The following is a 15,257-nucleotide window of genomic DNA, read 5'->3' as shown; positions in this document are numbered from 1 at the left end:
GGTCCGAAAATGCTATTTGGGCTGGTTCACATTGATTTTTAAGTCTCTCCAATACATATTGACCACACATTGATTAATCTTTATGTTTTTTCACATTCTGGTCAGGTAAATTCAGACGTACATAATGGAATACCTTTTCTTGATTGAACTACACTATGGTATCTACATGAATATAAAGAAAAATAACTGGGCAGCCCGGGTGGCTCAGTGGTTTAGCGCTGCCTTCAGCCCAGGGTGTGATCCTGGAGACCCAGGATCGAGTCCCACATCAGGCTCCCTGCATGGAGTCTGCTTCTTCATCTGCCTGTGTCTGTGCCTCTCTCTCTCTCATGAATAAATAAAATCTAAAAAAAAAAAAAAAAACTTAAAGAAAAATAGCCATATTCGGCCTAAAAAAAGATTATTATCTACTTTATTCCCGTTTCAGATTTTTTTTTAAGTGTCCCTCTATCCACTTCAAGGCCACATTGTACATTTCAGCATTTGATCACACTTACTATAACCTCTTCTGGATCCTCTCTCTTGACTGTTCAGTCTTCCTTCTCTCAATTCATACCTTCATCTTCCAAATAAACTCCAGTCTCAGCCCTTTTTTTTAAAAATTTTTTTTAATTTTTTATTTATTTATGATAGAGAGAGAGAGAGAGAGAGAGAGAGAGGCGCAGAGGGAGAAGCAGGCTCCATGCACCGGGAGCCCGACATGGGATTCGATCTCTGGTCTCCAGGATCACGCCCTGGGCCAAAGGCAGGCGCCAAACCGCTGCGCCACCCAGGGATCCCCAGTCTCAGCCTTTCTAAACAAAATTTCTTTGTCCCCTCTCTCCATAAATTACTATCTATATCTTTCCCTTCACCTCTAAATTTCATGAAAATTTAATTTTTCTTGGTGTTTTCATGGCTTGGAACACAATTATTCTTCAATCTAAGCCAGCTCTTGCCCTCACCTTCCTTACTGAAATTACTCTCCAAAGTCATCTATGACCTCCTAATTGCCAATTCTTGGTTCCCATTCTATTCGTTTGACCTTTCAGCAGCATCTGACCATCCTCCCTTCTCTTTACTTTCTCCCTCTCTGGCTTCAGAAACAATACTCTCTTCTCTGATTATTCATTTTGTGGGTCACTCCTCCCCTAACTCTCCTCTTCTTCCACTAATCTTGAAATTCTGTTCTTGGCCTTCCTCTCCTCCTTTTACTCTGACACTCTGCTTGTGAATTATTTTATCTAGTCCCATCAGTCGATGAATCAAAAATCTGCATATTCAGCTTTAAACTCTCCTAAGATCCAGACTAATATTGCCTACAAGCTGGTAGATACCTCACATGGTTATAGTGCAGGTATCTCAAACTGTTCATGATGAAAACTAAAGTACTATCTGTCCCCCCATTCTCCTACAGTACTCCATACTTCATGAATTCCACCTCCCAAACAAACGAGAAGCCCCAAAGTCTTCAGTAATGCCATCGGACTCATCCCTCACCTTCAAGTGTTCACCAACCTTTGCTAATTCTACCTCAATGCTATCTCTCTAATCTGTCTCTGCCACAAATGCCTCTCCAGTTCACAGAGCTGATCATGTCATTCCCTCCATAAGAATCTCTTAATTGTTCAGGGGTGCCTGGGTGTCTCAGTCAGTTAAGCATCCAACTCTTGACTTCAGCTCAGGCCAAGATCTCAGGATGGTGAGACTGAGCCCCATGTTGGGATCTTCTTTAGCACGGAGTCTGTTTGTCTCTCTTTTTCCTCCTCTCCTTCCCCCTGCTCAAGGGCATATACGTGCACTCGCTCTCTGTCTTTCAAATAAATGATATTTAAAAGACTCTCGAATGGTTCCCCTATTCCAGCCTCAGTGAGCTGTTATTCCTGGACAAGTCTTGTACTTTCCCTCCTCTGTAGCTTTCTGCTCTACAATTTCCTCCTAGCTAGAATGCCCTCTCCACATCTCTGTCTCTTGAGCTCCTAACCTATTTTCAAGGCCCAGTAAATTGAGACCCTCTCCATTTTAGATCTGCTTTAGTCTTTCCCTCTTCATAAATCCCCATTGTCTGTACCTTTTCTTGGTAATATAGAAAGATAGCCTTTATCAAAGTTAGCTACGTATATTTTCATTTCCTCCACTAAAAATCTATGACCTCAATATCTTGTCTTCGAAATCATCTATAGGTTTCCTGACAGATTCATTACCTTTTTAGTTCAATTCAAGGAATATTTACTTAGTTTCTACTCTTTGCTACTATCTTAGGCCCCGTCAGAAAACAAAGATGAGTCCCTGATCTCACTGCACTAACACAGTCTTTACTAGTAGAAGTGAGATATGTACCAAATACAGAACATGTACAGTCTAACAAGTCCCATTAGAGAGACCAGAGAAACAGTGGGAGTCTGAGGATGAGATTACTTCCAATTTGTTTGGAAGTATCTATCTGGATGTCTTTGATAGAGCTAATTGGGATATGAAAGGAAGGAAGGATGGGGTCAAGGATGACTGTGACATTGTAAACACAACGCTACATGTGTGGAAAACTCAACTAAAGCTCCACTTCCTTCCCTTCCTCTTCTCCTCCACACAGTATAAATCACATACAAGTATAGATCCTCTATATGTAAAAATAATTATATACTAATAACAAGAGAAAACATATTCTTAAAAGGAATTATTCACAGAATCATAGAATATTTGAGTTGAAAAACAACAGTATTCGTTTAACCACCCACATGATGACAAAATTCCCTCCCCAAAATCTGGCTGGGGTAAATGCAAATAAAGACTCTGCTGGGAAACATTCAGGAATGGAGATCTGACCATCTCACAAGAAATCAATCCACTGGAGGCAGTAATCCTTGTTGACAAAAATAATTCCTCATTTTGAACAAAACTACCGCTTATTGGTAGGAAACCTCGTTTAATTTCTATTCCACATGAAAATCCTCTAATGTATGGACGGGGCTTTCATGTCTGACATCCCTCCTATTTCCCTACTACCTCTGAAATTTTCTCCACACAACCTTTTATTGGAAATCATCACGTGACATAGTTTCCTTACTCCTCTGCTTATCTCAGAAGCTCCAATTATTAATATGATCTTTTGACGAGGACATCGGGAGTGATACCAAAGAGTAGCCCTTTGCCATTAGTAGATGAATTTTTTTTTCCTTGAGTGACTTCAAAGTAACCAATGATCTCTAGGGTCTGTTCGAGGTTGGATTGGAATCATGTATGCCGTAAGACTGCCCTTAGCTAGCAAGTCTAGATAATTATATAGGCCATAACACAAAGCTGTTGACAATAGTCTTCACAACATGCTGGCAATCACATGAAGTGATCAGAATTTTCTGTGTGAAGGAACAGTAAACTGGAGTTAAAATTCAGTTAAACCGCCGTTAAGCTGTGCTGACAATATATACTACAGATGTCTAATTCCCAAGAGGATCTGACTCGAAAAATCCATGAAGTAGGATTCTCATGTAAACTAGGATTCACATAAGCCTACTGTGCTCTGACAAATCCATTCAGTACTGATTGGAAACCAAGTAATTCTAATTTAACTGTTCCAATAAAACAGTACCCCCATTCACTAGATTGGCAGCCAGATACCCCACAGAAGTGAGGAGAAAAGAGGACTTAGGGGACTAGATCACTTACACCATCTCCCTCCTGCACCCCAAACAACCTTTCTACATCCAGTTTACTAATTTCAAACGCAAATACTTCTGGAACTTGGATACCTGCTTAGGCAGTCTTAAGTAAAATGAGACTGAAATATTCGAGTTAAGATCAACACCTCCACATGCCAAGTTCCAACTTGGAGGCTGAATAGGAAACATTTACAGACAGCAAGTGTGACTATAGAGGCAATGGTTATAGGTTGCTAGCCAGGCAGAAACCAGCCCCAAAACAATCTCCTGGGGAGGTGGGGAAAAGAGTAGAGAGAAGGAAGGGGGCAAAGACTAATTTCTCAATGAGGGAAGTGGTCCAGTGAATCACTAAAGCACATTTCCAGGATGCTAAAGCCAGCGCTAAATGTTCAGTGCTTATGACAAATGAAAATGTCAACTTGACCTCAAGCCTCAATATTTGACCATGAGATTCCCACACCTAAGTGCATATGTTCAAATGGTTTTGTTTTTAATACGTACTTCCAGTGGCAAGACTATGTCCTCAGGCCTTGTGATCATGCTATGACAAATTCATTTATCATTTCTCCATTTTCAGAGTTAAAGCTCAGTGAACTTTCCCACTGATGTTGCAAGAATTAACGTCATTTTAAACCATAAAAGCCCCAAACAACTCACTTAAAATCACAATTCAATTCTGTGGCACTACCTCAAAGGCCCACTGTCAACTCACCTCATCATCTTTAGCTGCAAAGACCTTTAGGACTTGATTTCCCATAAAATATCTCCTGTGGACCTACAAGAGTTAAGTGAAGAAAATAATCAGTTCTGATCCAAAATAAGCAAGCAACACATACAGCCATAATGCCACAGTTACTAAGAAATTCAATTCAAAATGCTCTTAGTATGAAAACATTCACAGGGACTAGAAAAAACTTATTATTTGAGGTTCAATTCAATTAAACACAATATGTATCTGAATTCCAGGTATATGTCAAATATGCTGAGCACTGTAAACACAATAATAAACAGGATATAGTCTTGTCCTAAGGAGCCCAGACAAGTATAAAATTAACTTGGCTGCAGTATTACAGTCCAGCACTACAAAAGCACAAGAATGCTGTAGTGTAGCTCAGGACTACAAGAGCACACAAACAGGGCACCTAGCTGGGTCAGGAAGGGTCAGGGCAGGCTTCTGCAAATGGTGACATCTGGATCAAGACTTAAAGGATGAGCAGGAACTAAGAGAAAAGTCCAGCACAAGTGTCCAGGGCAGATACTAGTGTGAATTAAGTCTGGAATGACATAAAAACATAGTACCTTTGGGGAACTGCTTTGGGAGCAGGTGCAATGCTCTAGTATGAAGGGGGAGAGGTGAAAAATTAGATTAGCAAGATTAGCAAAGATCAAATCGTTCAGTCCCTTACGAGCAAAGGATAAATGGTTTAGACTTCAACCCAAGAGCAATGACGAGGCACTAATAAACTGCAAAGAGACCAAAGTGAAGAACTAATTAGAGGGGCAGGGCTATACTGGAGGGGAGAAGAGTGAAACCAAAAATAAGTACTGCATGTCCTTCTGGCCCCCTTTGACTTCGATTTCTTCTCTGGCAGAGTATCAGAGGGGTCAAAGAAGGCTCCACCAACAGCTTATTAGAAATGAAGACTGAAGAGTTCCTAGTATCATAACTAACCACCTGCAGCGACTGACCAAGACCAACATCTCTCTGCTCCATGTAATTTTGAGTGTGGAGCTTATCTGTAAGAAAATGCCACGTGCTGTACAGGGCAATGCTCATCAAATGCTCTCCTGTCCTCCCACCTCTGAAGCCAAGAAACTGAGCACTTTCAGAGTAACAGTGGCTCCAGAAGACAGAGCCTCAAAGGTGTGAGGGTTTGGCTCACATACTTCAAATACCCTCCATCGCCACTGCCAGTCCCATTTGAAGCTATTACTTAAAGAAATACAGGAATATTCCTATATTAAAACTAAAAATGTTGCTACATTCATATAGATTGCCCTCCTATTATAATCTGTAATGGTTCTTGACTGATTTAATTTTTTTTAAAGATTTTATTTATTTATTCATGAGAGACACAAAGACAGGCAGAGACAGGCAGAGGGAGAAGCAGGCTCCATGCAGGGACCCTGATGTGGGACTTAATCCCAGGACTCCAGGATCATGCCCTGGGCCGAAGGCAGGCACTCAACTGCTGAGCCACCCAGGCATCCCCCCACCATACAAACTAAATTCTTACTCATTCTACAGTTACATACCCAGAACACTGATAACTTGGAGAAAGACAAACTGAAAATTTAAAACAAGAGTAATTTCACAATTTCCTAATTAAAGAACAAAACAAAAACACCAAGACCAAAAAACCTATTTTATATAATAAAAATGCTCATATCAATTCAATCTAGAAATGTTAGTTTCCCTCACTTTGAGGGAAAATGGGAAAATATGTGATATCATTAAAGATAATTACTAGTCTATTAAAAGGTGTGGGTCTATACTTAGTTGCTATGGAAAATGCCTTGCTCTTTAAAAGATGGGTATGCATTTCTTAATACATGAAAGTAGGGATGAAAACTAAACCATTTCAAAAGTCAGCTTGTCTATCTGGTGGGCAGATTATAAATGACTAATAGCATAGGCCTTAAAGTCAGAGACCCCTGGTTCAAAACCAGTCTCTAAGGACGCCTGGGTGGCTCAGTGGTTGAGTGGCTGCCTTCGGCTCAGATCATGATCCTGGGGCCCTGGGATCAAGTCCCTGAGTTGGGCTCCCTGCAGGGAGGCTGCTTCTCCCTCTGCCTGTGTCTCTGCCTCTCTGTGTGTCTCTCATGAATAAATGAAATCTCAAAAAAAAAAAAAAAAACAAACAAAAAGCAGTCTCTACTACCTTCTCGCTATGACCTTGGACCAATTACATATTCAATTTTTGATTGTGTAAGATACATGATCATGGCACCTATCCAGGAGGGTTGTATTAAAAATTAAATGGGGGGGCAGCCCCAGTGGCCCAGCGGTTTAGCGCTGCCTTCCACCGGGGGTGTGATCCTGGAGACCTGGACCGAGTCCCATGTCGGGCTCCCTGCATGGGCCTGCTTCTCCCTCTGCCTGTGTCTCTGCCTCTCTCTCTCTCTGTGTCTGTCATTCATAAATATAAAATAAATAAACAAATAAATAAATAAATAAAATCTTTAAAAAAATTAAAATTAAATGGGAATTCACATAAAATGCCTAGTATATTGAATGAAATATTATAATCACTCAAAAAGTGGTGGCTATTAAAATTACTGTACCTGTCTGAGATTGTATTTGAGATAAATATAGAGCTTAAAAACAACACAAGCTGATTTAGAGAACATATCATGACTTACAAGTTAGTTTTAATTTAAGAAGTCCTTTTAAAATGGAAAAATGTACTTTTTGTTCAGCTCACTCTTTTTTGCTTTGTCATTTAACTAAATAGGCCCCCCACCACCACCCTGACACAGGTGACTTAGTTACTTGGGTCATGAAGTTTGAATCAGCTGTTTTGGATAGATCTTTTCTAGCTAACTGGAATTAGGCAGACCCACTTCCCAACAGGTCAATTTTTACACACAGGTCTGAATGAAGGTTCTACTTCACTGGAAGACTTACAGGGACTGCCATTAACAACCTAAGTTTTAAGGCTGTAGAAGTCCCAAAGTGAATACTTTTATTTTTAAGAAATGCAGTGGTTTAGCGCCGCCTTCAGCCCAGGGCGTGATCCTGGAGATCCGGGATCGAGTCCCACGTCAGGCTCCCTACATGGAGCCCGTTTCTCCCTCTGCCTGTGTCTCTGCCTCTCTCCTTCTCTCTTTCTCTCTCTGTGCTTCTATAAATAAATAAATAAAATTAAAAAAATAAAAGAAATGCATTACTTAGTAGAATTTGTCAGAGAATTGTTAGAAACTCTGAAGTGTCAAAAAGTATTTATTTTCACCATTAAAATCTTGGCAACTTTCAGTAAGTACTCCCAATTTTCAGCTTAAGAAGTTTAAAAACCTATCTAACAGTTTGGGCACATAAAAAAAAATAAATAAATAAAATAACAGTTTGGGCATATCATGGCAAACATCTCCCCACCCTCGCTGAATTATTCTAACACTGAAGCACACAGGGACTATATCCCAGAGCAACATGGATTAGTTCAAATCCAGTATACTGGTAATATTTATTTTCATTACAATTCTTACTTGAATTCTCTAGAACCAACAAACATTGCTTTATCCCTATAGTCTGAAAGGATAGGCTCTATGATCTGCTTATTCATTTTCTTTGGTTGCCTACCTTAAGAAAATTTAATCTAAGACCTCCAGGAATCTTTAATAACCCTTTCTAGGATAGTATATGCTGTCCCACGGCCCTCAGTGAATCACTGCATTTCCTGCCACGTGTTCTGTGTATCTCTGTATCAGTGTCTAAAGAATGCAGACTTAAGAACAGGTTTTAGATCCTAGACCTCTTTCTGAAAAAGGGTGACTGGCATAAACCACTGATATTTTAAGGGGCCTAGAGTCATTCAAAACACAAGTACAGGGGTGCCTGGGTGGTTCAGTTGGTTGAGTGTCTGCCTTCAGCTCAGGTCATAATCTTGGGATCCTGGGATTGAGCTCCCTGTTCAGTGGAGAGTCTGCTTCTCCCTCTTCCTCTGTATCTGCCTCTGCTTGTGTTTTTTCTCTCCATGTCCCTCTCTCAAATGAAAAAATTAAAAATCTTAAAACCCAGGTAGACCTTCATTCCTTCAAAACACTTTATTATACATAACAGTCTAGAGAAAGCAACACAATAGCAAAGAACCCAATGATGTTTCTTTCAGGCTACTGTGAGCAATGACCCACAGTAAAGCTTAGATGTGACTCTCAATGGCATATATTCTCATTCATGCTAAGACTTCTCAACTTTTCTACATCTTGGTTTCTGTGTTCAAAAACTGAAGATAGTTATAATACTTATCCCCAGACAACATTCAAAAAAACCAGAAGTGAAATATACATTGTAAATAAAAGAACCAATCAAAATACCCTCTCAAATATTAAGAAAAAAGTTCATTTCTTTTTGTACGAGTAAGTGCCATACCTGAGAAGATCTACAAAATCCCAAAACGGAGAAGCACTTCCCCTCCAATTTATATTTCATGTGTTCTTCATCGACTTTAGAGAAAGGAACAATATCACTTCCATAGCGGAACCCTAGACAACAAGAGAAGAGCATCTGTTAAGCATATGGGACCTCATTTTCGACAAGCTGAAATTAGCCCTACGCACATATTAACAATATACGCACACTCCAGATCAAGCCTCCTTATACCGTTCCTGGGAATCAAATCACTGCCCCTTGTGATCAGTGGGGAAAAAGCAGCAGCAGATATACAAAACAACATATACAGTATACAGACAATTAAAATCTAATTACATTTTTTAAGTAGTATCTTCTGCAATCTAGTTACCTTAATGATTATCCAACCTAGAAGAAAGAATGTAGCGGATATAATGTACTAGTTATCCTCCAAAGATAAACTATGGTTGACTAGAGTATAAGTATGATTTGTAAACATAACAAGAACACATTCATTCAGAAACCTGGAGACCTGCAGAGAAAAACGCCCAAAGGAAATTTTCAGAATAAAATGTTCTCCAAAATGCATGCTGGAGACAAACAAATGCCTAATGGGAGAAGCCAAAACTCTTCTATTTAGGAACATTCAATTGATAAGTTGGCTATTTTTCTGCATTTAAATCTACTTCATTTCTGAGATTTATCTATTTTTTTTCTTTTTAATTACTTTGGTTATTCATACAAATACAGACTCTCAGTTTCTTAAAAATAACTCCAATCCTGCTCCAGGGCTTCTGTTCTATAGAAGGTCACACCCTTTCAATATATAGTCTTCTGTATTTGGTGGGGAGAAGGATAATCAAAGTCCAAGGATTCTGGCCTTGGGTAAGTGGAAAGGAAAAGCACCTGCATCTTTGCTCCAAGAAACAAAGAAACTTTATGTCTGGGGTAGACTCTGTGATCCAGTCTATCTGTTCCTGTCAATCTGTTGATGGCATGCATTTAATTAAAAAGAAACACATTTATATTTTCATGTATGTCTTTTTAAAAAGCTGGTGATGAAAACAAAAACTACAACAATAAATTATCAGGAAAATGTATGGCACATGACTACTAAGAGTAGTATCTAAATCAAATGTTTTTCCTAACTCTTCTGTGTCATCAGCATCATCTTGAATTTTTTAACTTGAAAACTCTAATTAGAACTGCCTTGTGTTTTCTGGTTCATCTACTGAAAGGGCAAAGCAATCTTTAAATTTTGTACATGGCAAAAAGCACAGAATGGGCTGTAACATGTAACTGAATTCTTTTGCATACATATGGATGCTAGTGCCTCCGTCCGCATACGAGAGGGCAGAGAAGGCAGGACAGATGCAGGAGGTATGTGGGTAACTGCACTGAGGTCAAAGACAAAAGCTGCATCTGTGTTCTCTGAACTCAATGTTTAACTCTTCCCTCTCCATTGCTCCAGCGATAAATGTTCTTTTTTGCCTAAAATAAATCGAGCTGGGATTTTTTTTTTTTGCTTTTGACCAAAACAACTGGCACTTGATCTCCATTACATTCATCTTCTCAACACGTAGACCCACTGATTCTCTGCCCCTCAAAACTAGAAATGGCTCCAGGTTGCTTTCAAAATTAAGCATCAACTTGGGGCACCTGGACGGCTCAATCAGTTAAGCGTCTGCCTTCGGCTCAGGTCATGATCCCAGGTCCTGGGATGGAGCCCCACTTCAGGCTCACTGCTCAGTGAGGAGCCTGCTTCTCCCTCTCCCCCACTGCTGCTTGTGCTCTCTCTCTCTCTCAAAAATAAACAAGTAAAATCTTAAAAAAAAAAAAATAATAAGCGTTAAGTCTTCAGCCTGTCATTCAAAGCCCTTCCTGAGTCAGAACAGTCTATAGAATCACAGGTTCTGAAGTAGGCAGAAGTAGGGCAGTCCTGGGTGTGAATTCTGTTGCTGAACGCTGCATGACTTTGAATACGTGAATGAATGTCTTTCAGCCTCAATTCTCTCGTCCGTAAAATGGTAACAAAAGTCGGGTGCCTGTTTTCTGAGGCTACTATGATGATTAAAAGGGAAAATTCAGGTAGTCCATGGGATACCACCCACAAGTACTAAACTGTGTATGCCTGACCCACAAGCCCAACTACCTGTTGTCACTGAGAAGCCCTCTACTTTCCTGGTCTTATGCCTTTAATCATGTTGTTCTTTCTTTCAATCATTATATAAGGATCATATGATTAGAAAGTGATGGAGCCATGATTCTCAGGTCTCACTCCAAAACTCACGCTCTTAACTACACTACAATATGAACTAAATAAACAGGAATTGCAGGATACTAACTACCATTTTCTACTCATAATTGATCAGAAGAAAGGAAGTGCAACCACCATCACCTTAACCAATCCACCATGCCACATATAAATATGTACAAACACTGAGATTTAGTGCCACAGACAAAAGGCTTTTTGTTTTTGAAGACTTGTAAATTAAAACTATACTGGGTAGCACAGAGCCTGGCAATGAATTTATCTAAAGACTCTAGTTTCTATCTTAGCCATCACTTGGTATCTTGTAATTTTAGCTCTTGAAAATCCAGACACTCTCAGCTAGTTTGTAAGCCCTCTGGAGAGAAGTGCCCTGTGGACACATGATATAGATCAAATGGGTATCATACAGGAAGTACAACTGTAAACACCCTAGCGAACATAAAGCCATATAATGAACAAAAACGTTTCTGATCCCCTAAATTACCTGAAGGGAGCAGAGCTGGCTAGATTCAGAAGACCTGAAATTGACACTCAAAGAAACAATCACCATGGAAGTAACGTGAAACAGAGTAAACAAAGAAACTTGCTTCAGCTACATGAACAGAAATATTCTCCTGGCTAGTACGTTTCAAACTTTAAAATAATTAAGTCGTGTCCCCTAAGGACCTTTCCAACCCAGATGGAGTACCCAAGTGCATCCTGGGAGCCATTTTACCTTGGACCTGACAAATGAGCCCAATTTAGGACCTAGCATCTCATGCTCCCTCCCATGGTCGTGTCTCTAGAACTCAGAAAAACATCTGTCAAGACCACCAGCACAAAGTCAAGGTTGTCTCCCACCGCCCTGAAGCAACTCTCTCCTGGAAGAGAGTGGAAGCTCTCACCAGCGCACCTTGAATAGTGTCCTCCTTCGGGACCTCTGTTTCATTGTCGTCATTTAAGCAATAAACGGTTTCTTTCTGTAGATCTTCTTTCTTGAGGGTTCTAGCGTCCACAACCGTCCAACTTTTTTTAACTTTCTCCTGTATAATCTTATTTCCAAAAAGAAAAATGGAAAACAAGGAAAGCCAGGATTCCAATCAACAAATAACGAAAACCCCGTATACTCTCTGCTTTACAGGAAAAAATCCAGATCAACTACTCTAGCTTAACTGTTATGTTTGTTCTTGCCCATTGTGGAAGTTTTCATTTATTTTCTAACTCTGGGTAATGTCGTTTTCCCCCCAAGGTAATTCACAAATATTAATACTCATATATACACAAACACTTTCTATACAAAATCATCAGACTCTAAAATGGGACCATACGATTTGTTACTACATTGTTCCAAAAGAATAGGAAGAGATGTCTATTAGGAGCCAGAACTCAATAAGGAGATCTGAAAAGGAAACTAGAAAAAAGAACAGAAGACTGTGTTCTATTCCAGGCCTTGATGGCAGCCAAAATAAAGAAGTACCTCCAAGGTTTTCATGCATGTGGCATGTGTCTTGGAAGTCCCTAAATATATAAAAAAACACTTGAATACACAAATATAAGTTTTTGTATATATTTTTATATTTAAATGTTTGTATGTATTTACTTCGTTCATTTAAAGAAAATAGGCAAGAAGGGTCATAGGGAGGCATGGATCACAGACTCCTACTCAAACTAGAATTTCATCAAGTAATTACCAAAATCAACTTATTTTTGAAAGTGTGCTATTATGTACAAACAGATGGAGATTACAAAAGGTACTTTCAATAGTTTTTGATGGTTCACAGATGCTGTTACTTCTAGATCATTAAAACTGAGACTGAGTTTTCAAAACTCTGTATTCTTTAGTGTGTATCTATATTTCTGCTATGATACTTACAGTGATATGACTTAATGCATTCCATTTTCTTTCTTTCAAAAAAAAAAAAAAAAAAGAGGGAATCAACCTGGATTATAGACGATTCTTAAAACTTCCTCTCCTAGTATGCTTTTTACATAAAAGCTAAATAGATGAGATGAACAGGGAGAGGAGTTACAGAAGCAGTAATTATGATACTGAATAACCCACACATGAATTGTCAGTTCCTTATATAAGCATATTTGCTTGCCTGGTGCATTGCTTTAAAAAATGTGTATGGGGGCGCCTGTCTGGCTCAGTTGATGGGAGCATGCAACTCTTGATCTCAGAGCTTTGAGTTTGAGCCCCATGTTAGATGTAGAGAGTACTCAGAAATAAAAATTTTAAAAATCAAAAAATTAAAAATTAAAAAGATTTATGTATACTTACCGATTTATAAGCCACAATCTTTATAGACAAACTGGAGCCAATGGTCAGTGTGCAGGGCCAAGGGATGGAACGCTTCTCAATTTTCTTAAAGACACACAGTTGTCTCAGACTCTCACTTAATAGTAAAAAAAAAAAAAAAAAAAAAAGTGTGTATATATACACATATATAGATACATATTATTATATATTATATTATTGTAGATATAATAAAAGCAACAATTATAAAACATTACTTCTGTTGGGTGATGCAGTTAATTTTCTAGATTGAGAAGTGAGTTGTTGACCATAAACAGAAAACCAGCAAGGGATAGTAGGAAAATGACGACCACAAATTGGGAGAGAGCCAGAATACAACTGACTTGGCTTTAGGAGGAAGAAGCTGAACTACATTACCAACACGTGAAAAAAAAAAAAATCTCTATCTTCCCCTGCTCGATCTTTTCTTTCAAGTTGGCCTGTGGTTCTTAACATTTTTTCAGTGCCAAGGACATTTTGAGGATATGATAAAAGCACACTCGTAAGAGTTTGCCCACAATTTAAAGGGTTCACCAACTCCCTGAGAACCATGGACCTGGGGATAAGAACCCCTGGCTCCAGGATATCTAAGGGTGAGATCCATCCTATAATACCACTGTTTATAACTCTACAATTTATTATTTAATTCCAATCACCTTAAATACAAAGCACGTATATGTTATACAATGGAGAGAGTCAAAGACTCTCCAGGGGATAAAGGAATTTAGCCCATAGTTTGTCTTAAGATAAAGCAGGTAAATCTAGGTTTTTTACTGACGGGAAGTACCAAACACAATAAACACAATGTATAGTGCTATTTCATTTGAACATATATGAAGATCAATTCTATTTTTATCTGGTCCCTAATCAAATACAACAGAGAAGATTATAGGAGGTAGTTGGAATTTGTGGTGTTCACTAAGAAAGGAAATCAATGACCAAACACATTCAAAGCATATATTATGATCAATCCCCTTGGTAGAGATGAATAACAGATCTTAAAGAGGCAAAGAAAATTACCTGACATTATCCAGAGTTATGGACAAAGAAGTCTCAAAAGACTCCAAGTTTCAGAAATAATCTATAATAAACAGTAGATATTCTCCCTGACGCTCTACTTCCAAAGTCTATGGTAATTAATAAGTAAATGAATGAATAATTGACTAAATAAATTTAAAAAAAAAAACAAGTTTACAGTTTTCCTTGGCTTTGGATTTGTTGGGGAATGAAGGGGTCTGAAGCAGATCTAACCTATCTACAGGACATCACTAGTTTGAGTCACATCTAAAACCACCATGAGGTTTGAACTCTGTTCCAGGGGAAGTTCTAAACACTAGCATGTAATATGTAACATCTGAGAACAAATGGATCATTTCTGCAGAGACTTGCAGAAGTCTAGATGAGGACAAATCTAGCCCAGTGCTGTCCAGTACAACTTTCTGCAATGATAGAAATATTCTATTTCTAACTATGCCTGTCCAATAAGCTACTGAGCAAATGAAATGTGGCTAGTGTGACCAAGGGACTAAATTTTTTATTTTATTTAATTTTAATGAAATTAAATTTAAATAGCCACATGTGGATAATGGCAATTGCAGCAGATAGCAAAGTTCCGGTCCATACCTCCACAACCCACCTAAAATCAAAGTATCTTCAAATTGTGAGGACGATACACAGTAATTTCCCTCTTGGCTATGATACATAAACTTTTTAAATATTAATTTGTTTTGGCCTACAATTTTTATTTATGATACCATGGTGAATTTGTGAGTTTAAGACCTATATTCTCACATTAGAGCAAGCCTATTTAAATTTGAAAGAAATATGTTAGAAATGCATATTTGTACACATCACAGTAAGAACACATATTATGACAAGAAATATCACGTTACAGGATTCCTCATAGATTCCTTTGCCAATCCATAGGGAAACTACCATTCAACTTCCAAAATTCCCATTACCTAAAATTTTTCAAGGGTGTCTGTGTTTAGAAAATCAGGATGTACT

The 15,257-nt window shown here is 38.6% G+C and overlaps 1 protein-coding gene across 1 annotated transcript in view; it reads right to left on the bottom strand.

Moving 5' to 3' along the window:
* Positions 1-15,257, bottom strand: part of XRCC5 (X-ray repair cross complementing 5) — a 90,117-nt gene that overhangs the window by 59,926 nt on the left and 14,934 nt on the right. Inside the window, exons 7-10 of the mRNA XM_055345294.1 lie at positions 13,236-13,350; positions 11,868-12,006; positions 8,725-8,837; positions 4,348-4,410 (exon numbers count right to left, since the gene is read on the bottom strand). Of these exons, the coding sequence (XP_055201269.1) occupies positions 4,348-4,410; positions 8,725-8,837; positions 11,868-12,006; positions 13,236-13,350 (430 nt within the window). The remainder of the gene's footprint in view (positions 1-4,347; positions 4,411-8,724; positions 8,838-11,867; positions 12,007-13,235; positions 13,351-15,257) is intronic.

This window comes from Nyctereutes procyonoides, unplaced genomic scaffold (assembly GCF_905146905.1).
Source record: "Nyctereutes procyonoides isolate TBG_1078 unplaced genomic scaffold, NYPRO_anot_genome, whole genome shotgun sequence".
NCBI classification, from domain to species: Eukaryota; Metazoa; Chordata; class Mammalia; order Carnivora; family Canidae; genus Nyctereutes; species Nyctereutes procyonoides.
Note: the sequence above shows the minus strand (reverse complement) of the source record. Positions and strands in the feature narration are given on the sequence as shown.